Here is a 23662-nt window from a genome sequence, read left to right as displayed (position 1 = left end):
CTCGATTGGTGAGGATTTTTTGTATATTACTTGGTAGTTTTTTCTGTTAGTTAGTGAGTTAGGGAGTTAGTCAGTGAGTTAGTGAGTTATTTCGTTTGTTATCGTTCGTTCGTTTTTTCTCACTTCCGCTGTTGATGGACACACTTTTCCTCCCCCAGTTTCGGTAACGTGGCCATCCTCAGCGCTCCAGATTGGAACAAGGCCTCTGTGCAGTTTGTGCACGGATTTCTATGCAGACCGTGCAGAGGCACCGAACACGGAGGGCGTTGCAAACAACATCGCGTCCCATGGGGTCGCGGGATAATAAACCACGGATAATAAAGTCAATAAGCTATACCGTTTCTGTCTAATTTTGAATTATGTTCTGTAACAGACTTCCTTCAACCATCACAGCGAGTGTCGTCACCGGTACAAGAAAACAAAGTTAGTATTCTCATATAATAATCATTGCCGGATTTCAAGCCAAGAGAGTCTGGGATCTAGCTCAGAAAAATTCGGACGCAAGAAACAAAATGGCGGACAGTGAAGTTTTCATACTCTTCTTCTGATCTTTTTTTAGTTCTATTTTTGTTGAAGTTTTAGCTCATCAACTTCATGGTTTGGCATTGGAATTGTGCTAGTGCTTTGTGCCACAATAGCTGGCGAACCAAAGGACTGCATTACTGTAATTTACCTACAGATTTCGAGCTAAGACGTAAATATGCGAAAGTCCTGAAGAATGACAATGTAAACTGGAACAAACAAGTAATCTGTTCAGCACATTGGAAAGGAGGTAAACGATTGTCGAAAGATCATGTCCCAGACATCACCTGCAGTGAGGAACAAGTGAAAAAATTCAAAAAGGCCAGTGAAAAGCGACCAGAAAACACCGAAATAAAGAAAAAATTGGTATGTGCCGAAAGAACGAGAAAGCAAGACAGCCGGATTAGTTTGAAACGAAAAGCGCCTACAGATCGATCAACCATACAACCTATAAAGAAGAAGAGAAGAAAATCATATAGGAATTTGGAGAAAGAAGTCGTAAAAGTAAAGGCAGAGCGTGATCAGCTTAAAAATCAGCTTAGATTAGAAAATCAACATTTGATTTCACAATTGGGCACACAATTGTCTGAACTGAAGAGACTGGAAAAGGAAATCGATGCGTTACAAGAGAAACTTCAATCACAGACAAGTATCTTTGAAAAGAAACTTAAAGAAATGAAGTTTGAACTCAGCAAGAAAACATTTTCTTACAAATGTTTAATTCAGAATGCTAAGGATTTTTTCTACCTATGTGGCTTAACTACAAATGAATTTGATTGTGTTTTCGCTTGTCTTGAACCATTCACTCACTTATTGATTTACCCTGATTGTATCCATAAAGACAAGAATAAAGATTTTAATAACAAGCTTCTTGATGAGAAAACTGAACTTATTGTAGCTTTGACGATAGCAAGACACAGTGTTAACCTTGGAGTTATGGCAAAGCTAGTTGGAGCAAGTGCATCTACAATGTCAAGAGTGTTCGTTGCATGGATGGTTTTAATACGTTGCGTTTTTGAAAGCATAAATCTAAAGCCATTGCCTGGTTTTATTGAAGCTTTTCTACCGAAGAAATTTGTTGATGCTGGGTATTCAGAATGTGGCATTCTTGGTGACAATACTGAGACATGGGTAAGTCAATTTGAAAACTATGAAATCAATAATATAACATTTTCTCATTACAAGAATCACACAACGGGAAAAGTCTCTGTTTGGATATATCCCCATGGTTCACTCTGCAAGTGCTCTGATGCATATCCTGGAACAATCTCTGATGAACATATCACAGAGCAAATTGAAGTACTAGATTTATGTCCAAAAGGAAAAATTGTCATGACAGACAAAGGTTTTGCAATCACTGATCTGTGCCATGATAAGGGCCTTCACCATAACAGGCCACCAATGAAGTTCAATGAACAATATGATGAAAATGAGGTAAACTTAAACTTTGACATTGCCACCCTCAGGATATACAATGAAAATGCAATTGGTCGTATCCGTGATTGGTCCATATTGAACACGTGCTGGCCTGCAGGGAGAGTGGACCTCCTAGGCACTTGCTGGATTGCACTGGCACATGTTGTTAATGTTACGAAAGCACCAGTTGGTCCAAAAGATGAAAAGTGAATAAATAAATACAATATGAATAATATGAATGATTTTAATATCAATGAATGCAAAGAAATATAATCTATTAATTATATTCATTACAGTAGGTCATTAGAGGTGACCAGCTCTATAGATTAAATAATAATTATTGTATTGCCTTGTGAGCAGGAATCAGAGTAAACTAATATTTTGAGTACTTAAACAAATGTAAATATGGTTTATTTTTGCCATTGCATTTTGGTCTGATACTATATCAAGTTTCTGTTCTTTGTTTGTGTTTAAGTTATTATGAATGATCATTATTAATAATAATTTTCAAAGTTATTAATAAGATTAACTTCAGGATATGAATTTAAACTTACAAAAAAAAAGTGAATATATTTCATGTTTCTTCCTTTTGTTAAACTACAACATGAATTTGTGTATTACTTTGACATGAGAAACTAGCAAACCCTGTATGATATACAGTATATATACCAATAATGGATTTGGGTTATGTAAAATGTACTCTTTTAACTTTTGCTGCTTCTTTCCTGATCCAAGCCCTCAGTGGTTTTAGGGATGCAAATGTGGGAACTTTGTTAAGGTTTTGTTCACCTACTTTCTTCAAAAGATTATTCTCCTCGTGAGCCCAATATGTAATTGTAGTGTTAGCTATCATGTGATCAATCACCATTTTCACTACATCTAGAAGAAGATTATTTCTTTCAATTAGAAATACATTAGAATACTTTTCTTCAGGTAGATATGATTGTAGAAATGTTACAGCTGCCCCTGTAATAGCCATTTGGAAATTGGTTTGCAATAAATGATCTGCAGTGATTGCTGTTAGTGGACTCTTGCTTCCTGCAACTCTTGTTTTGATCTCTAGCAAATATGCTGGTCCGATGCCATCAGGGCTTCCACCATATTTGTTATCATCGGGATGACTAAAGTAGCCACAGGTACTAACAGGCACACCAGTGGATGTTTCAAAAGCCTCTCTGGCCTCATTTTCAAATTTATGTCCCCTAGCAAAACTCTGGAATTTTTTTGGTTTCACTTTGCATGGATCAATGTTGTTGGTAATACATGTTAGTATGTGGAGGTGCTCTTTTTCTCCTGAAAGACCAATTAGATTACCAATTGAGCTACAAGTAACCTTTCCAATTCTTAAGTCCAGCCATTCCTTAGAATTTTGTTCAACAGCATGGTAATTGTATCCAAATGGTTTTAATCTTGGCCATTTAGGAATAGATAAGTATAAAACATCTGGCTCTTTTAATTCTTTTTTGCAATCTGCATCATTTTTATTTTTACTATTCGCTATTATTGTCTGCAGCATTTCCACCTTTTGTTTTATTTCTGGGTGCTCATAAATGGGTTTTTGCTCAGTGTCAATGGTATCATGTATATCACTGAAATTACCAGTAGTTGTTCCAGTGTCAACATCAGCATTTGTTTGCAGTGGCACATGCCAGATATCCTTATGCTGGGTAAATTTGGACTTTAGGGGTGCTGGATCAAACAAGCCAGGTACATAATCATGATCTTCTAGAGCCTGCTTCACCCTGAAATGGTAGTTGTAATTAAGTTGGCCAAATAAACCAGAATTTAACCCATGTTTTTTCAGTGTAGTGTAAAACATGATTCTCTATGTTTATTTGGGTTCCCTTGATACCTGTTTCAATTTTAGATACCATGTCATTGATATCTCTTTTCATCCAATCACTGAAATCCATTGAAGTTTCATTAATTACTTGACCCTTGTTTACTTTCCTTTTGGTGCGTAAGTTACCTGCCTTTTTTCTTGAAGATCTTAAGTTTCTAAAGTGAGATATTGGAAGGTGAAATAACCGAGTTTGGATTGAGGTAGTTCTGCCTCTCCTGTGCCACTTCTGCAATTTCTGAGTACAAGTGAGGGAAAGAAACTTTGTACCAGTCTTTGAAAAGTGTTCAAGGTATAATAAAATGCAAATAACATGACAACATATTCCAGATAAACCAACTGCACATTCACAATGTCCCTGGGATGGTTTGCCATTTCTAAAGAGAATGACAGCTGGCCTGGTTATGCCATTGCTGAAACTTTTATGAATGTTTGCCTTAACAAAAACTTTACTTCCATCTTTTAAAACTTTTATTGTTTTCACTCTTCTGCTGTTGAACATCCTAAGCGCTTTTCGATACTGTCCTTCACTGCCCTGACGTTTAAGCTTTTGGTAGCACTGAACATCATCTTCTGAGACCTATGTGGTATAAAGATATAGACTGATGTAACAACTGTACGATGCAAACGACTGGGTTTCCGGAAACTTCAAATGCCAACGAAAGAAAAGCGAAATACACATACCTTAGGGTAAAAAGCAGTATCAGAGAGCCACTGTGCTTCTGGTGGAGGTATATCACTCTTGGATAGCCTTGTCTTGAACTCGAATATGTTTGTTTGCTTCTCGATAAGTTTATCTAACAATTCCGGGTTTTTCTTCAATCTGCATACCCTTTTTGATAGCTCTTCCTTTGTTCCCGCTACACTTAACCGTAATTCACTCAAGCATTTCTTTAAAGTATCATTATTCCAACCTTTGGGGTCTTTCTTTGCTATTCTCTCTCTCAGATTCTTTAAAGAAATAGGTTTCTTATCTTCAACTAACTTTTCCACCTGCTGCGCCATATTGAATATACGCGAGGGAAAATCACTTCCGTCCGGAAAGTTTAACACTAGAGCCCAGTCTCTCTCGGCTTGAAATCCGGCAATGATAACGATTTCTTAAACCATTATTGAAAACTCGATTTCCCGTTACATGATTATGATAATAAGTATTAAGAGGCAGTCTCTGTAAAAGCGGTCCGGTGCAATTCGGGTAGGGAAACAGATTCCCTTTAAACTTTGCCAACAAAACTCTCTTACTTCAAAAGTAATTGGAATGCATTTAATTTTTAGAAATATTTCGAAATGAATTTTTTACACGGTTTTCTTTCCTGAGCCGAACTTCGCTCGATTTTGAATAAATTAAACGGGAAAAATAGCCGATATTCGACGGGTTGCGGCATCAAATACAAAAAGTATTTTCACAAACAATTATTTTTCCAATGTAAAGCAGTTCTTAGATAACAATTTGAAAGTACTTTGAAATAATTTGCTTTTTTTGAAAAAAAGATAAAAATCATGACGCGAGGGCTACTTTTAGAATACATGACTGAGGGCAAATAGAAGTGATTTTCGTGGGTCGATTTTTTAAAAGTCTGGCGTATTTAATGCAATCGATCGATTGGATCCTACTAAAGAAAGACTCAACAGCAAAGAAATGTAAAAATATCTTGCGGTTTTTATTTCTCTGCGACACAGTGAGCCAGTAAATTCAGTAAAACTTTGAGCATGTCATGGGGATTGCGTGATATAAAAGCGAAGTCGCTGACTAGTTCCAAACCAAAAAAAACTCAATATAAATGGTTTTTTCGAGAAATAAAGAGCGTAATATTTTCTATGGTGTATAATTTCAATAAGGACTTCATGTACCATCATTATTGAGCGCTTTTCTCTGCAATAACCTGAGTAAATAAGCAAGTGTATGGAATGTGTTCAGCATTCAATAATTATATTGTTGGTCATACAATATAAATAGATATGTTTCGGAAACTACCCGAAAAATTAGGAAAAGCAAACTTACTAGAATTTTTATTATGTATAGCCCTCTTTACTCCGTAACACAGGTATATACTTTGGTACGCCGACTAAAAATCTGGGACCTACATTTTATCTGTCTAATGTCGAAAGTCCAGACTGAACTAATTAGTGTGCCCAGATAAGAAAAAAACTTTAGGCAAGCTAGTGATATTCAAACACATTGTTTTTGCCCATAACTCATGTAGCTGTAACTGACTTAAAATGATTAAATTTGAACTCTCTTTTTCTATGTTTTCTGAACATTATCTTTTAAGTGAAATATGCTATACCAGATGAAAATCACTAGAAAAATAGTGGTTCGAGACACTGAAATGGTTTTCTTTTATCATTATTTTACCGCCAAATAACTGTCTAGTACATTTCACACTTGGTAATTTTTTCGCCAGCATGAAAGACGTAAAGAACCTCAGCCGAACAAACTTTTAAGGTCAAAAGGGAAAATGTCGTGTTTCTTATCTTATTTGGAAAACTGTGGTGATTCACGTGGTTTGACAGAACTTGTAAGACTTTCTGGGTGCACAGACCCCATTGAAAATCATTTGTTCTCTATTCACTTATCACACGAGAAGCTAATAGAATACGAACTTATCCTTGCAGGAGTAGGTTTTTTCGCTTTGAAAGGGACATCAAAAGTGCAGGAATTGTTGATTTGCCCAAAACACCGATATAGCCTTGGAAAATATTGGCAAGCAAGGAAGACTTGTCAATATCCAAAACACAAGGGAAGCAAAGCTGCAGTACAAGGCAGAGATGTGTGCAACTTGGCAATGTCTAAAGTTATACATCAGGCTTATGGTGTTATTGTTCCAGTAGGTTCAGGTATGACGCAATATATTTGATGTATATATATACTGAAACTGCTTTCATTAATTACAATAACTTGATGTTACTACGAATATTTATGTTTTTCAACTAATACTCACTGTTCACTCGCAACTTTTTTCTATCGTTATGTTGATCAGATGGCAATTTTGATGACGATGTAATAAGGCGAAATCTATTATTGCTATCAATAGTTATTTGCAGCACTTGTCGCAGATACCACAAGGCAACATTTGACAAATTAACTTGGACTGCCGAAGAAGCACTGCCTAAACCTGAAACTGATAGTGAACCTTCAGCTGAGAGGATAAGGTGTGTTAGCTTTAACTGATTTATGAGTACGCGCAGGTTTTGAAAAACGATTTTTCTTGGAAGGCCTCAGAAGGGGATTCTTCTTAATGTGAGATGTGGGCACCTCTCATCCTATGCTCTGACATTCAGTTTTCTTGATAATAGTGAAACCATTTCTATATTGCTTCAAAAAGAGACGCGCGAAATACGGCCGGTTTTGGTATACGTCAATCACAGTATTTCCATAACATTGTGGGAAAACACATGCAATGGCACGTGCCTAGGAATTGTCATGCAAACGCTTTGATTGACGTCCAAAAATACCTTATTTGTTGCAACTACGATTGTGTGCATGCTATTTTTTTCGTCGAGCATTCGCAGTAAGAAATAAAGGCTCTGTGTACGAACTTATCTCGTACCCAGAGCCTGCGTTTCTTCTGGCCTGCGGCGAAGAACGAGGGCTCTGGCAAAATCCATTTTTGAGACCAGGATTTATTGGACTTACGGTATAAGAGCGCATACGTTAAAAGACTTGCCAAAAATTACAATTTCTTATTTTGATCGGAAGTAAACAAGAACTCTGTTTGAAAGCAGGTGAATAATGAATAAATAAATGAAAAACCTACGGCCTCGTGCTATCATCAGCTTATCGGTGTTTGGAACCATGATAAAACATTCGCATTTGCTTTTCATTTTATACATAACAACCCTGTCCTGATCAACATATACAAGACTGAGACGGCTATCTTTTTAATAATTCTAAGGTCGTCCAAAGTAACGGCCGCAGCTTCCTTGGAGGCATTGTGTGCTGACTCCCCATTTCTTACTCCACAAGTTAAGAAAGCGTAAAGCTGCACAGATGACCCATGGACACCAGGGCCACAATTACAACTGAACTGTGAAGATAACAGTGAACACGCATTAGAGGTATTCAACAGCTCAATGGCACAACTTGCCGATGCTATCAATAAACCGAGAATGCAGCTCTTGAGCTCTCAAGTTGTCTCTCGGGATAGATGTACCAATTCAGAAAAAGAAATGTATTTACAAACAACCGAAGATGCCTGCAGATTGATATGCCTTGCTATAGCACCGAATGATAGTAATCACCTTCTTAAAGCTTTTCAGGAAAATCGATGCTGCAATGATAACGACGTGGGCTTGCAGGCTCTCGTAGCAGCTTATAAGAATGCGCCATCTAAACCATTCAAGACGCAAATACTCAGTATTTACGTCAGCAGATATTCTGCTAGGGAACTGAAGGCCATTCATGAGCCATTTGAACGGCTAAGTGACAGACAGATAAAAAAGGCCAGACAGCATTCGGCAGCTCAAGGACCTGGAACCCCCGCGTTAAAAAAATTACAACACAGGGTTCGAATAGACAAAGCAAAGCTAGATCATTTTCTTGAGTTTACGTTTCGGCCTTATTTTTACCATGTTTAGTCGGAAATTCGAAACCATTCGTCAGCACTCGGCAAAGGAAAGAAGGAAGACCTGCAGTTCGATGCAAACGCCGCCTCGAAAAAGATTTTTGACTGGAAAGCGCATGTTATTCGTGCTCAAAATCAAGAAAGTAGCAAGCATGGCGTCTTGAAGTCTCTTGGAGAGGAGGAGGTTCTTATTGTTGATTGGGCGATGAAATTTACTGCGATGAAGTTCAGAGAGAAGCAAGCAGAATCGTATGGGAAAAGGGGAATGAATTGGCATATCAGCAGTGTCATCTTCAAAGAAGGCCAGAAGCTACAGGTAACTTCTTATGCCCACTTATTTGACAAATGTAAGCAGGATTGGTATGCTGTTCTGTCTGTCTTAGAAAACTTACTTTCAATCATAAAGACCAATAACGCAGGCATCACCAAAGCTTATCTCAGATCTGATGAAGCGGGCTGCTATCATAACAGTCAACTGATTGCATCTCTTCAACAATTAGGAAAACGACATAGCATTCAGATTGTTAGGTACGACCACTCAGAGCCGCAATTTGGAAAAAATATTTGTGATCGAATCCTGTGTCCGATGAAAGCTGCTATCAGACGATTTTGCAACGAGGGCCATGACATTATCTGTGCTGAGGACATGCATAATGCGTTAAAGGAAAGACCAGTGGGATTTTTATAAGACAGTTATTCCTTTTTTTATTATTAGACTTCATTATATGAACGTATATGTCATCACAAGTCACGTGATACGCGATAGAAAAAATTTCATAACTTTATAAAATGGAGCAAATAGCTTTAAGATAATAGATATATTACTTAACATGAATCCTGGATACAACTTCAGCATTTTTATAAGACAGTTATTCCTTTTTTTATTATTAGACTTCATTATATGAACGTATATGTCATCACAAGTCACGTGATACGCCGTGATAGATAGGGGGTAGATTTGTTCAGTGGATGTACTTATTCGTTCATTCGCCTTTTGGTCACAAACAGGTAACAAACTCTGTCGGTCATCTAGTTTCCCGCACATTCTATATCTTTGCTTATAAATTGCGTTTATTCGTCGTGATCAAAACCAGGACGCCCAATGCCAATCCATTCTGTTACTGCAACTACCAGTACAAGCAGTACGAGTAGACATACTGAAAATGGCGCCAATTCTCAAAGGCTTAATATACTTATTCCCTCTGTCCCTGGTGGTAACGAGGATGTGCTAAGAGAACACAGAAATCGCCTATTGCAAGCAACAAGAGAGAATGAGAACGTTGACTCCGACAGCGAAAAAGAAGAAATTTCTTCAAATTTCGAAACGATTGTAAAACAGTTTAAAGAACTGCAAGAACAAAACCGCCAAATACTAGCGGCCTTAAAAGAAAGCCAGCAGAACAAGGACAACAGCAAGACCAAGATTACTGTCTCAAAGGCTGTTGCAGTAAGTAAAGTGGCAATATTTAAAAAAGCAGGCTATTTTTATTGATAATTTTACTGGGAATTCTTGGCGCGAAGAGTAGTTGGTATAATTATGCAGCGGTATAATTTATGCGATGCTAAAATTGGCGGGAAACCCGCCATGGTAGTGGTTAATGCTACCAAACTTTACTATTGATTTCCAATAACAAGACACTGAATGATAATGATAATTTCCTCTTTTGTAAAGGAATTGATTTGATTTCGATTTTTTTCCCAATATTATACAATCACAGCCATAAAAATAATGAAAACATTATTACTATGTCTAAGAATAACTTAAGGTACATCTTATGATTTTAATGAATTATATTATGTTATTAAAGTCTGAAGTACGCTTGGTAGCAAAGAAATTACGGGACAGGGAAGAAAACCCTCTTATATGGGATTTTACTAAAGCGTAAGTATGAAAATTTAATAAAAATGATCTTGTCTGAATCATCCATAGTTTCTCCACTTACCACTCAAATATGGCATTTCCTAATTAGTTTAAGAGATGACGTCAACGAACAGATTAATAACGCAATAAGGGATAGAGTTCTGAATGTTCATAAGGATGTCTCTGCCATCGAGTTAGAAGGTATTTATGTATTTTATATTACGAAGTGCGAAAGGCCTTATGCACCTATCAAAGTTAACCCGGGGGGGAGGGGTGAGGACAAAGGGTGGTGGTGGGAGGGGGGGGGAGGGGGTAACGAAATCCTTTTAGAAATATTCAAATGCCGAAGGGAGGGGAAGCAGTTTGAAATAAAATAACATGGGAAAAAAAAAAAAAACAAAAAAAAAAACAAAAACGAAACAAAACAAAACAAAACAAAACAAAGCAAAAACAAATGGATGCTAAAGGAGTAATTGTCGTCCAAATGCCAAAATTTCTAACAAATTTTGTCTCAAGTTTTAATATATGGGTACTTGATATAATTTCAAACGGTATAGCAGCGGCTATTTAAGCCTATTGACCTTTGGATTTCTTCAAGTAAACAAGTATAATGTTCAAAAAATCGAAAGAAGAAGGAAAACCCTAGAAATCAGGCCAAAGGAACGGAGGAACAGTGACACAAGATTTAATTCATAAAACTCGTAGAAACCCAACCTCGTTCGGTGTCCTTAATTAAATTTTTGCAGTTATAGATGAAGTGTACTACTACAGAATATCTAAAAAGAATCGTACATAAGCCACAGATCGATTGAAAACTACATATATTATGATCTTCTTTCACAAAGTCTGTCACAAGATGAATCAAACACCTATAATTAATTTACAGAACTAGCATTTTCAATTAGTTGTAGTTAACAAATTGTTCATAGTTAATCAGTCGTCAAGAAAAGAAAATTCACAATAAAAATGTTTCAGTATAATTTATGTCTTTTTTCCTGCTTCTTAGCATAGGTTAGCTATGTTTAAAGTATGAGGTGGTTGTCACGACATATATCGTTTCTATTTTTTTTGGCCTGCCATAAGTGACAATAGTTGAAGACTGATAACATAGTTAAATTTAGCAAATATGATGAGCATAATTCAACTGAGCAAATATGGCTAAGACGCGCTGGTACATCTAAGGCATTAAGGGGGCATTAATCACATATACGGTCAGAGCATATCGCAAGGTATATGTAAGGCATTAATCACATATACGGCCTGGAAAAATACAGGGTATATGTAAGGCATTAATCACATATACGACCTGGGCAAAGACAGGGTATACGTAAGGCATTAATCACATATACGGCCTGGGCAAACACAGGTTATATGTAAGGCATAAATCACATATACGACCTTGGAAAATACAGGGTATATGTAAGGCATTAATCACATATACGGCCTGGGCAAAGACAGGGTATATGTAAGGCATTAATCACATATACGGCCTGGGCAAAGACAGGGTATATGTAAGGCATAAATCACATATACGGCCTGGGAAAATACAGGGTATATGTAAGGCATAAATCACATATACGGCCTGGGGAAACACAGGGTATATGTAAGGCATGAATCACATATACGGCCTGGGAAAATACAGGGTATATGTAAGGCATTAATCACATATACGGCCTGGGAAAATGCAGGGTATATGTAAGGCATGAATCACATATACGGCCTGGGGAAACACAGGGTATACGTAAGGCATAAAACACATATACGGGCTGGGCAAATACGTGCACATATCAAATGAGCATTCACATTTACTACCGGGTAAATGTATGGATGATATGATATCTGCTATATATTTGCCGTTTGGGATTTTACTGGGCCATACGGACTTTGCCATCTGTGCCCATGGGATAAATGTGTAGGTACATATCATATACAGTCATTGGGCAAATATTGTCTACTATTAGTCAAATATGATATTTGCCCATATATTTGTCTATATGTTTGCCTACATGACAAATCCATTTTTTCGTCGAGTGTATGGGATGGGCACTGCACAAGAAACGTGGCAAGAAACGTTTTTCTCCTAATGTTCGAAATTACCTCCAGAAGAAGTTCGAGATCGGACAAAATACTGGACGTAAAGAAGACCCTGCCCAAGTTGCTAAAGCCATGCGAACCGCGTGTACTACAGATGGTTTGAGGTTGTTTAAGAGAACCGAATGGCTCAGTAAAACGCAGATACAGGGTTTATTTTCAAGAATGGCAGCAAAGGCGAAGAAGGGAATTTTACCAAATAATCAAGAAACAGAGGATGATGTTGAAAGCGAACAAGACGATGATAGCGACGAGGAATATTCTTATCTTGAAGATGAAGAACAGATAAGAGCGACTAGTAAAGCTGTACTCGCTGATATTGACATCTCCCACCCTGTGATGTATGATGTGTTCGACTTATGCAAGATGACAGATGAGCAAAAGCTTACTTCCTTCACCGTGAAAATGCTTAGGGAGATCTGTACCTACTTCGAGATTCCTCATAAGTATAGAGACACTAAAGGTGTTCTCATCAGTACAGTGACTGATATGGTCTCAAGCTGCAGTTGTCATTAGACATTTCCAAAACGAGCAAGGAACTGGGCCCGAATCCATTTAATTAACAAAGAGTTTTTCATGCAGTTAATTTACTAGGCAGTCAAAAGAGCAATACTATATATAATTAGCTGTACGTGTGGCTGAAAGAGATTGCCCATCCACCGGCACAAACGGAAATTTTTTAATCCGTACGTTTTTTTTTAAGTAATCATCTGCACGTTGAGTGTTTGAATTTTTTTGGCCCATCCACACGTCGAAACGTTGCCTTTTCAAGTGGCGTATTCACCGAACGGAAAGCCAATCCGTAAAGAACAAATTTTGTTCAAAAATATCCGCGGGATACTTGTGGACGGGGCCTTATAAATAAATTCGAAATGTCAACCACTGTAATCGTCAAAAGCTTTAAAGGTTTTACTGCTGTCAATGTAGGCCACTCGTGCTGCATGTTTTAATGATAATAAAACCTTTAACAGGTGAGAAATACCAATTTACGTTCGACTCGAAAGGGGCCATACGCTTCGCTTTACGTCACGCAATCCCCATGACATGCTCAAAGTTTTACTGAATTTACTGGCTCACTGTGTCGCAGAGAAATAAAAACCGCAAGATATTTTTACATTTCCTTGCTGTTGAGTCTTTCTTTAGTAGGATCCAATCGATAGATTGCATTAAATACGCCAGACTTTTAAAAAATCGACCCACGAAAATCACTTCTATTTGCCCTCAGTCACGTATTCTAAAAGTAGCCCTCGCGTCATGATTTTTATCTTTTTTTCAAAAAAAGCAAATTATTTCAAAGTACTTTCAAATTGTTATCTAAGAACTGCTTTACATTGGAAAAATAATTGTTTGTGAAAATACTTTTTGTATTTGATGCCGCAACCCGTCGAATATCGGCTATTTTTCCCGTTTAATTTATTCAAAATCGAGCGAAGTTCGGCTCTGGAAAGAAAACCGTGTAAAAAAATCATTTTGAAATATTTCTAAAAATTAAATGCATTCCAATTACTTTTGAAGTAAGAGAGTTTTGTTGGCAAAGTTTAAAGGGAATCTGTTTCCCTACCCGAATTGCACCGGACCGCTTTTACAGAGACTGCCTCTTAAATATATTATACATAAGCAACAGCACAACAGTTAGTATCAACAAATAATACTGATATGAATTTATTAAACGTTTATTTAGATTTTGATGACACTAGCATTAGATACATAATCCCAAAAAAGATGGTGGCATGGTAAGGGACTTTCCAGTACCTATCTGGTGATTTCTCGTTGTTTTGTTAATGTCACACGTTTATTTTGAGCCTCAAGGAAAAGGTAAATGCCGAATTAGACGCAAACATCTATATGTGGTGAAGTAAACATTTTATTTGCAGAAATCCTTTCGAGAACTTGCCGAAACTTTACTGGCGCAGAGCCTTGAAAAAAGATTGTGCAGAGCAGCACAACAAGCAGCAAAAATTTATAATTTGATTCTCAACAGATTTGAAAGAAATGATTCAATTTCCTTCAATTCTTGTTAGTAACAATCAATTTTAATTGGTAAATTGACGTCACAATTTAGGGGAGCCACGTTACCGTATACACGTATCATATTTCATTTCGCTCATGTGCCTCATTAGTTTAGTTTACACAAGTCTTGATACGAACATGTAACAGCCGATTTAGCCGCGAATATTGGTACGTAATACCCCTTTCTATGTCTATGTATTGTTCAACCATTTATACCCATTGATTGTATACACACTTAGCAAGCACCATGTGATTCCTTATCATTATTCTATAGCCTTTAGTAGTTAATAAGACTATTTCTAATAGCCTCTGATTAGAGACATTACTATGTTGTTAGTGTAACTCAGTTGTCGTACTACCTTATAATACCATCATCCTTATAATAATCAAGTGTAACCAGTGGACTGTAATATTCATTGTGCTATTCATAATTGTATTTCAGTCGACCTCTCATTGAATAAACCATCATAGTGACAAAACCGTGGTTATTTGCTGTGCGAGTCCGGGAACTCGCGTGTAAACGTATACGCCGTTACAATGTAAGGTTAAATAAAGGTGTCTTTCTATCTATCTCTTACGGTGGCCCACAAGGGACACCACTTCCCTCTAAAATGAAATGTGTTCTGTACAAATAAAATACTTTCTTTTCTGGAAATCGAGTTGTTCTCTGCTAATATCTACCATTTCTATGCAAAATTACAAGTTCTTTCCGCGGAAACAATTCTCTCTTTGAACAAGATATTTTTTCTAAAACGTATCCTTTCTCCGTTGAAAAGCACGCGTTCGACGCATAACAAACACCTCCGTAGAAGTAAACCTTCTCTGAAGAAGCGAAGACTTTCTCCGTAAAAGTGAAAACCTTCTCCGCAGAAGAAAACCTTCTCCGTAGAAGTAACTTTCCCCGTAAAAGGGAAAACCTTCTCCGTAGAAGTAAATCTTCTCCGTAGAAGAAAGTTTCAGTATATTTCCACAGGTATCCCGTACAATATGATAAGACTTACATATAGCCTGCGATGCTGCTACGCATGCCCACTTTCGTGTAGTTTTCGCGGCAAAACACGAAGTTGGTTCCATGGATGAAGGAGAACAGTATGGATTCCAAACCCAACTCAAATCTAAAGGTTTTTCGTCAGCATTGCGGACAAAAACTATCAGCAAACCAGGATGCAAATTTTTGCTTACACTGTGGAGCAAGGCTCTCTTCAGGTAAATTTAAATGCTGACTTAATTGTATACAATTCTGAGAGGACTTCGCTGAGCGTTGAAAATATGACTTTGAAATTTCGTGACCCTACACTAGAATTTGCCTAAAATAGCAAACTTTCCCCTTTTTAATGGTTTTTTTTCTTTTTTTTTTGTCATAACCCTCTCTTTTATAAGCATAGTTAATAGACCCCCCTCTATCAACTAAAAACTTTATGGCCTGTTTTTCCATTCTCCTCCAATCATCTAGTCCCTCTACTGACAATTCCTTAAGATCAATTCGTTAATATTTAATCTTTTTTTTTTCTCCAGAGAGTGATTTGATAGGATATTATTTCCATCTAGGATACAGTTATTACCCATTTACTACGCACGAAACACAATATTGATATATGTGTGGGAACTCTTAAACGCAAACTTGGCTTAATGAAAGTTAAGCGAAAAGGTAATTCTGTTGATGAGCACAATCTCAGAGCTATCATAAGAAATGAAGCCCAAGGCTGTGGCTCCCGGTATGGATACAGAAAGATGTGGCACACATTAAGAATTAAGCATCATTTTTACATGTTCCAAGAACCCTTGTTGCAAAAATTCTTCATGATCTAGACCCAGATGCAAGCAAGCTAAGGAAAAAGAAGCTCAGACGAAGAGAGTACAGATCCCATGGACCAAATCAATGTTGGCACATAGATGGTATAATTAACACTATGCTTATTCCTGACAGAAGCAAAACTTACTGAGATTATATTTTAGTTTTTTCTAGTTTCTCAGTAAATGATTATGAACCCAGCTCATTTCTGCCCTTCAAGTGAACAAACTATATCATTCCGAGAATTTTCAAATAGTTGGACCTTACATCCTACGTATACTTTTTGTCTCTACAGGGTATGATAAGCTGAAGCCTTATGGTTTTCCCCATCCATGGAGGTATAGATGGATTTAGCAGAAAAGTACTGTGGAAAGTGATGGAGGTGGAGATGTGTAACCTTCGTGCTTTCCTAGTTAAAGGAACTCTTCCCTCTGATAAAGAACCTGGCACCTTTCGTTGTTCTCGTAAACATTGCAACACTTCTGTAACAGGTCCCAAATCTACTTTTACCATCACTGACCATTATGATTGTATCACATCTAACGTTATTTATTGCATTCAATGCTCTAACTGTAATCAGTTATACATCGGTGAAACTGGACGCCGTTAAGGTGACCGCATAAGGGATCATCTCTATAATATTCGGACTAATTGTTTTTGGCTTATCATTAATTACCGGCGGTAACCATTGTCGCAAAACTAAAGAAATGAGGCTTATTCACACCTTAGGTACGCACAACCCTCTTGGCATGAACGAGTGCTTCGCCTTTAATTAGTCTATTCCTTCCTTGTTCCATACACATGCACATCTCCACTTCCATCACTTTATATTTACTCCGACGAAGGACTGACGTCCGAAACGTCAGTTTCAAAACATCACATATCATACGGTGTATTAAGTTAAATCAATTCTCCTACTGTTCTAATTCCAAACACCGACGCGGTTAACTAGTTTATCTGGTTTCTACCATATTCTATATCATATAGATAAGTAATTACCAATATCCGTAAAGTTATGTGTAAATGATACGATTAAATGATGTAAATTCAGCTAAAAAATTTAGAGTTAATCAACAAGAAAGGTTCTGTTTGAACAATTTCTCTTTTATCAAGCATTTTTAAAATAAAGCATGGCTTGAGTTCTTTATAATGATAGTGTTTATTCCTTAGATATTTTCAGGTTACAGTTCCAGTTTCAATTTTTCACTTTTGAAATAAAAGTTAGACTCTGTGCCAACCAACGTGCTTTATGTGCAATTTTACATCATACAAAATATTTCATTTAATGAGAATCAAAAATCTGTCTCCATCAATTATTTTAATTTGTCATTTCTCGAAAATGTTAAACAATGAAAAATACTTTTTAATTGCTGTAAGGTAACAAGATATTTATGATGATATCTAATAATTCTAAATAAAGACTTTAATAATTTTTAGAGGTTCAGGTTTTTTAAATATTAAAAAAAAAATTGCAAATATGTTTTGATAAATGTTTTTACTGTTACATTTGTGTCGTTAAAGTATTGTAACATATATTAATTCAGTTCCAGCGACAGAAAATTTAAACCAGGTGATGTTTGCGCAACAATGATTTGATTGGAGATCAGAAAACATGCATTTGAGAAATATTCTTACAGATATCATATATATTGTTTGATAAACAACCATGGGCAAACAAACGGAATACTTGCTATTTTGGGTAAATTTAGCGGTCAGCTTAGAATAACTAATTCCGCATAGGATAATGAAAATATACGGGAAGGCCGTAATTTGGCGTAAAATTTACGTTCAGGTGTATTCTGTCGCCAATACCTATATACGTAAATAAGTATATTGCGTCCAAGAAGCTTTGTTTACGCAAACACATTCATTACTTAAAGATCATTAAAACATAGTAAATAAAAGTTTTACGAGCCTGTACGATTACGTTAATGCTTAATTTACGATATTTGAGATGCACGTAAACATTCCGAAAATTATATCTCGACGGATCATTGCGAAGTACCGTTAAGATATCGTTAATACGATTTTCACGGTATTCTAAAGAATAGCGTAAAGATATGTAAATAAGGATTTTGCGGTAAAATAACGCTATAATTACTGTAGCGTAAATCTTTCTTTTCATGCTGTCTATATAGTTTTTGCTTTTGAACTGAGATGCGCGTTTTCTAACGAATTAAATTATACACACTGCAGTTTGGGTCATCTAATTTGTGTACGTTGGATCATCACTACTGCTCGATGCAATCTTTCAAGCGAATGAACATTAACCTTCCCGCGCAACAACAGTTCCAGACCGCATCACAGTAGTCCACAGCATAGGTAGTGTAAGAGATTTTTAGATTGCGTTAACGTTGTTCATAGACAAACCATTGTTGTCTGTCTGCAATGCGACCTAACACAGCGACAGGAATGCAAGAGAACAATAATGGTGACTGGCATACCTAGAAGGTAGCTCATTGGAAAAGCCAGTATGTTTCAATGTCTCTCTCTCATTCCAGGAATCCACAGTGGAGGAGGCCACAGATGGCTGGCCACAGATGGCTGGCAAGAGGAAGCCAGCACCAGTCACACAAGGCTGTGGGAGCTGTTGTCGGTCACCTGCAGATGCGACGCGGAAGCCCAGCGCAGCTGCCCCACCTGTTCCTGCACCAAAGAGAGCTGCCCCACCTGTCATCTCCATCAGAGGTTGGGTGCTCTGGAGCTCCCCAGCCTCTCCTCAGCCTCAGCCCAGACCAAACACCACCGTCTGGCCACTCTCCTCAATAAGGTTCCAGTGCTGTGACAGTTCCACGAACTGTCCACAAGGCTTGATGGCGCCCAGCTCGAGGTAAGCTCGTTCATCGCCATCATCCACAAAATGGTGTTATCTTGGCTGATTTTCATTTCATTGCAAGTCCTTCCTCTCTTCGGCCAGGTGCTACACATTCGCCAGAGCAAAGTCAACTGCCTGATCAATGTGGGCAGCCTGGCCCATACCATGCCGCAGTGGCTCAGCATCCAGCTGGCTTGCAGGTGGTCCTCCCTCTGGGCTGAAGCCTGAAAGGAGGGAGTAGCGGTTAAGAAGCAGCCCTGTCCAGACGGGACGAGCTGCCATTGAAGCCCTGAGGACTGCCCTGGAGCAGGACCAAGCCGTGCACCAGGAGTGGCTCCAGTTCCTGAGCCTGCAGTAGGTGGGTGGCCGAGTGCAGTGAGGGAGGGATGGATGGATGGCTAAAACATATTTTTATTGTCGGCTTTCTTTTTATCATATACTGACGTGTGTAAAAACTTTACGAACGAAATTAAGGTAAATTACTATTTGGGTATTTGCATGAGGTCAAAGGTAAGGCTACAGATAGTCGAGATAATAACTAATATAGTACTGTAAATGCTCCATCTGGACCAGGGTAATGTATATCTTGAATCAAAGAAGGAAAAAATATGATCACTTTAGTTTTAGTGCAATAAATAAAATAGTAATTTTCTCGCTTCAGAGGAAGTCAGGCAATCATCTTCAAACACAATGGCTAATTACGCAGCTGCCCTTATATATCCTGCAAAATTACTTGCACCTGGAACATTCACCATATTTCCCTGATGTTCCCATCATCAAACAGCTTCCTAGACAGGTGGCAAACTTGCAGAGGGTTCTTCCAAAGATCTCGAATCCCCGAAACGGTGGCTGGACCGGAACGAGATGGCTCGCACAGCTGCTACCAAAGCCAGGGAGACCTTTTAGTCTTTTCACTTTATGTTCTCTTACCGCCTAGTCGAAGCCTAGAAATAAGAACTTTAAAACTCTTGCCAGAAGCACTGACCATGGCCAGAAGCACTGACCATGGCCAGTCCAGAAATTTCCAACGAGAACCTCGTACAATTGCTTGAGGATGGCACTGTGTTGCTTAAATTCAAGAACTACAAAACAAAAAAGACTTATGGTACAGACACTAAAGTTTTGCAGGTACTGTTTTGTCTGTGTAATGCATTGCAATAAGAAAAGCATTGCTAATCCTGTCCGCCTCTCTTTTCAGAATGACCATGAACTGTGCCATATATTGCAAGACCATGTGGAAAACCACAGGCCAAAGTTAGTCAATGAGAACAGCAAAACTTTCTTGCTTTTGGTACGTTTTCAATTTGACTGTCTTAATAATTGTTCTTGGGGGTGGTGATCTTTCATGCATCTTCTCTAGGAGGGTGGTGATTTCTAAATATATATCCTATCTGGGGTAGTGGTTTTCAGCGCTATCACCCCTCGATGGATTACAGATCAAACTGCAAAGGACCTACCCTAACCACTAGACCACGAAGGGAATTCGCTTGATTGGTCTCATATTTTAGTCACATTTGTGCACATAAATATTTATTATAGCTTAATTTATGCTATCGTAGGTATGACTACTAGCTAACTAAATAAAATTTCCCTGACAATTATACCCTCCCTAGTCTCTCTCAATCATCTGGGCTAGGAGTATACCTTACCCGTATGAAGCCATGCATGATTACTTCCGTTACAACTCAGGCTGGTTTAGAAGCCCTACCAATGAAATTTTTCATAAACGATTTTATAAGAAATGGTGTTTACTGCAATGGCGGCTTCAGTGTTCACGCTAGAGCAAAATTCCAAAAAAGATTCCCTTTCGCCATTTCAGGCGGATGTAGCGTTAATTAGTGATAGCGATAGCGACACCAACAGCCAAACGATCGCGGCTATGCCAAGGAAAAGGAGACAGCGAAGAAATACCAGTGACGAGCAGGTTTTTCAAGGTGGTTCCCAAAACCCCGAGAATATCAAAGGTTTGCAAAACGATATACTTTCTTCCTTGAAGTTTGTTTCCTTTTCAGAGCCTTTTTTAGGGTGCCTTCCCTAATTACTCCCATCGACGCCTAAAACAAACGCGATGATACAAAACACTGAAGCGATGAGGCAAAATGTCGAGGTGATCGACAAGAGGCAATCTTTTCTCCAGCATTTGGAAATGGCAAAGCAGATTGAAATCTTCAGCAAACGAATGGAAAGGCACACTATTTAGTATTTCAGTATTTACAGATTTCCCATTCTTGAGTTGTGTAAGATGTCTTGCAAGGTAGGTATGAAGCGAATCCCAGAAGTTGCCGCTAGTTTGGACCGCATAAGTAAAAGTAACGAGCGCTTTCCAAGTAATATTGCTGCAGCGCAAGCAGATTTACATTCTTTGTGTGTTAGAATACTGCTTCCAACAATCCCCGCTGTCTACTTTTTACTGCGGAAGAGGCAAACATACCGACCAAATCTGTTCCACTAACAAACCTACAAGACATCTTTTGAAAGGCTAACCTCCCTCTTAATGAAACCGGTGCCATCATGAGGGCTGCATCTAACGAAGAACGCATGCCTACAGTCAAGAGCAGGTACGGCATAGATCCGTCAACTGTAAAACCTCAGGTGAAGAACAAAAATCTATTCGAGTGCTCCTGTAAAGTGTACCATGGCTTGAACTTCTGTGCTGACAAAATTGCCGTTGCAGAAGATAATGGTGTCCTGTTCGTCCTGTTCGAGTATGTCGACGCTTTAAAAAGAAGCTAGCTTAAAGAAAGTTCTAACAAACTTACTACATTCATGTCCTTGTTCTGACAACAACAGAAGAAAGTGATGTCAAGTAGTAGTACTGGTATTCGTTACCACCCAATGATCATCAGATTCTGCCTTTCACTTGCTGCCAAGTCACCTTCGTGCTATAAAGAGCTGAGAGATAGTGGCATGTTAAAACTGCCAAGTCAACGAAGACTTAAGGACTAAAGAAATGCCATCAAACCTCAACGTGGATTTCAGGCAGAGTTATTGAGGATTTGAAATCACAAACAAACTCATACTTTGATGTACAAAGATATGTTGTCCTTCTCTTTGATGAGATGAAGGTTATGTGTAATCTTGTATTTGACAAAGCTACTGGGGAACTCATAGGTTTTGCTGACCTTGGTGATCCTGAAATTAACTCTGGCTTGCTTTAAGCCTTCCTTGTGAGATGGGAATGCAAACACTAATGCGTGCTATCGTACTATTAATCTCTTTGCATCCCATCCCTTTTCTACCAAGATATAGAAAATGGGTTGAAGCTGCTGCCAAGACTTACATATGATCACATTAATTTAAATTCATATTCAGTTATGAGAGTAAACCTAGCTGCTCAAGTTCTGAGTTTGTCTGTGGCTGCAGTCCTACAGTCCTTTGGCCCAACAGACACACGTCCCGTATCTCTACTACACGTTGTATCTAAAGTTTGTGAAAGATCCGCACACTCTCATAACCCGCAAAGTGGGAAAAGGAAAAGAACTCCATTCCACTGAAGCTGCTTTACTACACTATACTGATGAACTGCTTAAGAATATGGGTGATAAGATGATGAGTCTGATCATGAGGGGCACCACCAAGAAAAGCTACCATCAAAGCGAAAAAGTACACCAGCTAAGAAAAGTTTAGATTTTCATTTTGATTATTAACTAAACTTGTCTAGCAGTCTAATTTCAGCAATCGATATTAAGCCTACATATACTATTTTTAAACAATATAAGGAATATGCTTATGTGGTGGTTAACTAATGATGTGGTCGAGGGACACAACCAAGAAAACCTACCATCAAAACAAAAAAGAATACCAGCCAAAATAGGTTAGACTTTGATTTTGATTAACTATCTAGCAATCTAATTTCAGCAATCAATATTAAGGCTATACAGACACTTTTCTTTTTCTTTTTAAACAAAAATGCATTGATTAAAGTTATTTTTTTCAAATAACTTATATTTAAGATGATGATGATAATGAATTGAGCCTGTTGTATGAAAGACCAAATTTGTCATGAAAAGTAAATAAAATAATAATAATAATGAGAGTTGTTTAGGATGAAGTTATAATTAAATTGATATGACTATGATAATTAGATGAGAATAGTTCTTGTCATCAAGAAACCTTCAATAATTTGTTTTAGAATATATTTCACAAATTTTATTTATTGATTTGATATAATTAATTCTGGCATTGATTTTTGTGGTTAGTCCGTCGATAGACGGCTAACCACTATGCTATCGCGTAGCGTGAACCACTTCCCCTCCCCTGGTAGGGCGAACCATTTTTCGCATTTTATGCAGTTAGTTTTTAATTTACTGAATCTATAAGTTCATTTAACTGTTAGAGCTTTCATTATACATCTCTAAGAAGTGGAATAACAGTTTTCATGGCCGATCTTAACAGCGAAATTGCAAAAAAAAAACAAAAACAAAACGATGACCAATTGGTGTCGTGCTTCTGTGGGCCACTTCCCCTCCCCTGGTAGGGTGAATTATTTTTCGCATTTTATGCAGCAAGTTTTTAATTTTCTGAATTTATCAGTTCATTTAATTGTTAGAGCTTTCATTATACATCTCTAAGCAGTGGAATAAGAGTTTTCATGGCCGATCTTGACAGCGAGTTGCAAAAACAAAACGGCTGGCCAATTTTTGACGTGCTGCTGTGGGCCACTAGACCTTCCCCCATGGGGTTAATTGTTGGAATCGTGCCACACAAAAATGCTTCCTGTCAACTATACAGGCCTGATGTTCAGTCATGT

At 37.8% G+C, this 23662-nt stretch overlaps 2 protein-coding genes across 2 annotated transcripts; one reads left to right on the top strand and one right to left on the bottom strand.

Annotated features, from left to right (window-relative positions):
• The first annotated feature begins 594 nt into the window (after nucleotides 1-594).
• LOC148908219 (uncharacterized) lies at nucleotides 595-2148 on the top strand. The gene has a single exon (XM_089035800.1). The coding sequence runs from the start codon at nucleotides 595-597 to the stop codon at nucleotides 2146-2148; it is 1554 nt and encodes a 517-aa protein (XP_088891926.1).
• Nucleotides 2149-2623: 475 nt separating this feature from the next.
• LOC148908218 (uncharacterized) lies at nucleotides 2624-4783 on the bottom strand. Its single transcript, XM_089035799.1, has 3 exons — nucleotides 4463-4783; nucleotides 3791-4358; nucleotides 2624-3627 (listed from the first exon to the last, which is right to left on the bottom strand). Exons 1-3 carry the CDS (start codon nucleotides 4781-4783, stop codon nucleotides 2624-2626), a joined length of 1893 nt encoding a protein of 630 aa, XP_088891925.1.
• Nucleotides 4784-23662: the final 18879 nt, after the last annotated feature.

Source organism: Actinia tenebrosa, unplaced genomic scaffold (genome assembly GCF_029948245.1).
Source record: "Actinia tenebrosa isolate PJP-AT-01 unplaced genomic scaffold, QUT_ActTen_1.0 PGA_scaffold3__52_contigs__length_22856419, whole genome shotgun sequence".
Classification (NCBI taxonomy): Eukaryota; Metazoa; Cnidaria; class Anthozoa; order Actiniaria; family Actiniidae; genus Actinia; species Actinia tenebrosa.
This window is presented reverse-complemented; position numbering and strand designations above follow the sequence as displayed.

Bases quoted from the DNA above. Each gene is read 5' to 3' on its own strand.
- LOC148908219 (XM_089035800.1), top strand. From the start codon at position 595: ATGGTTTGGCATTGGAATTGTGCTAGTGCTTTGTGCCACAATAGCTGG.
- LOC148908218 (XM_089035799.1), bottom strand. From the start codon at position 4,783: ATGGCGCAGCAGGTGGAAAAGTTAGTTGAAGATAAGAAACCTATTTCT. The intron at 4,359-4,462 runs GTATGTGTATTT...TATACCACATAG, and splicing joins ATACTGCTTTTTACCCTAAG to GTCTCAGAAGATGATGTTCA. The intron at 3,628-3,790 runs GTATCAAGGGAA...TGTTTGATCCAG, and splicing joins GGTATCTAAAATTGAAACAG to CACCCCTAAAGTCCAAATTT.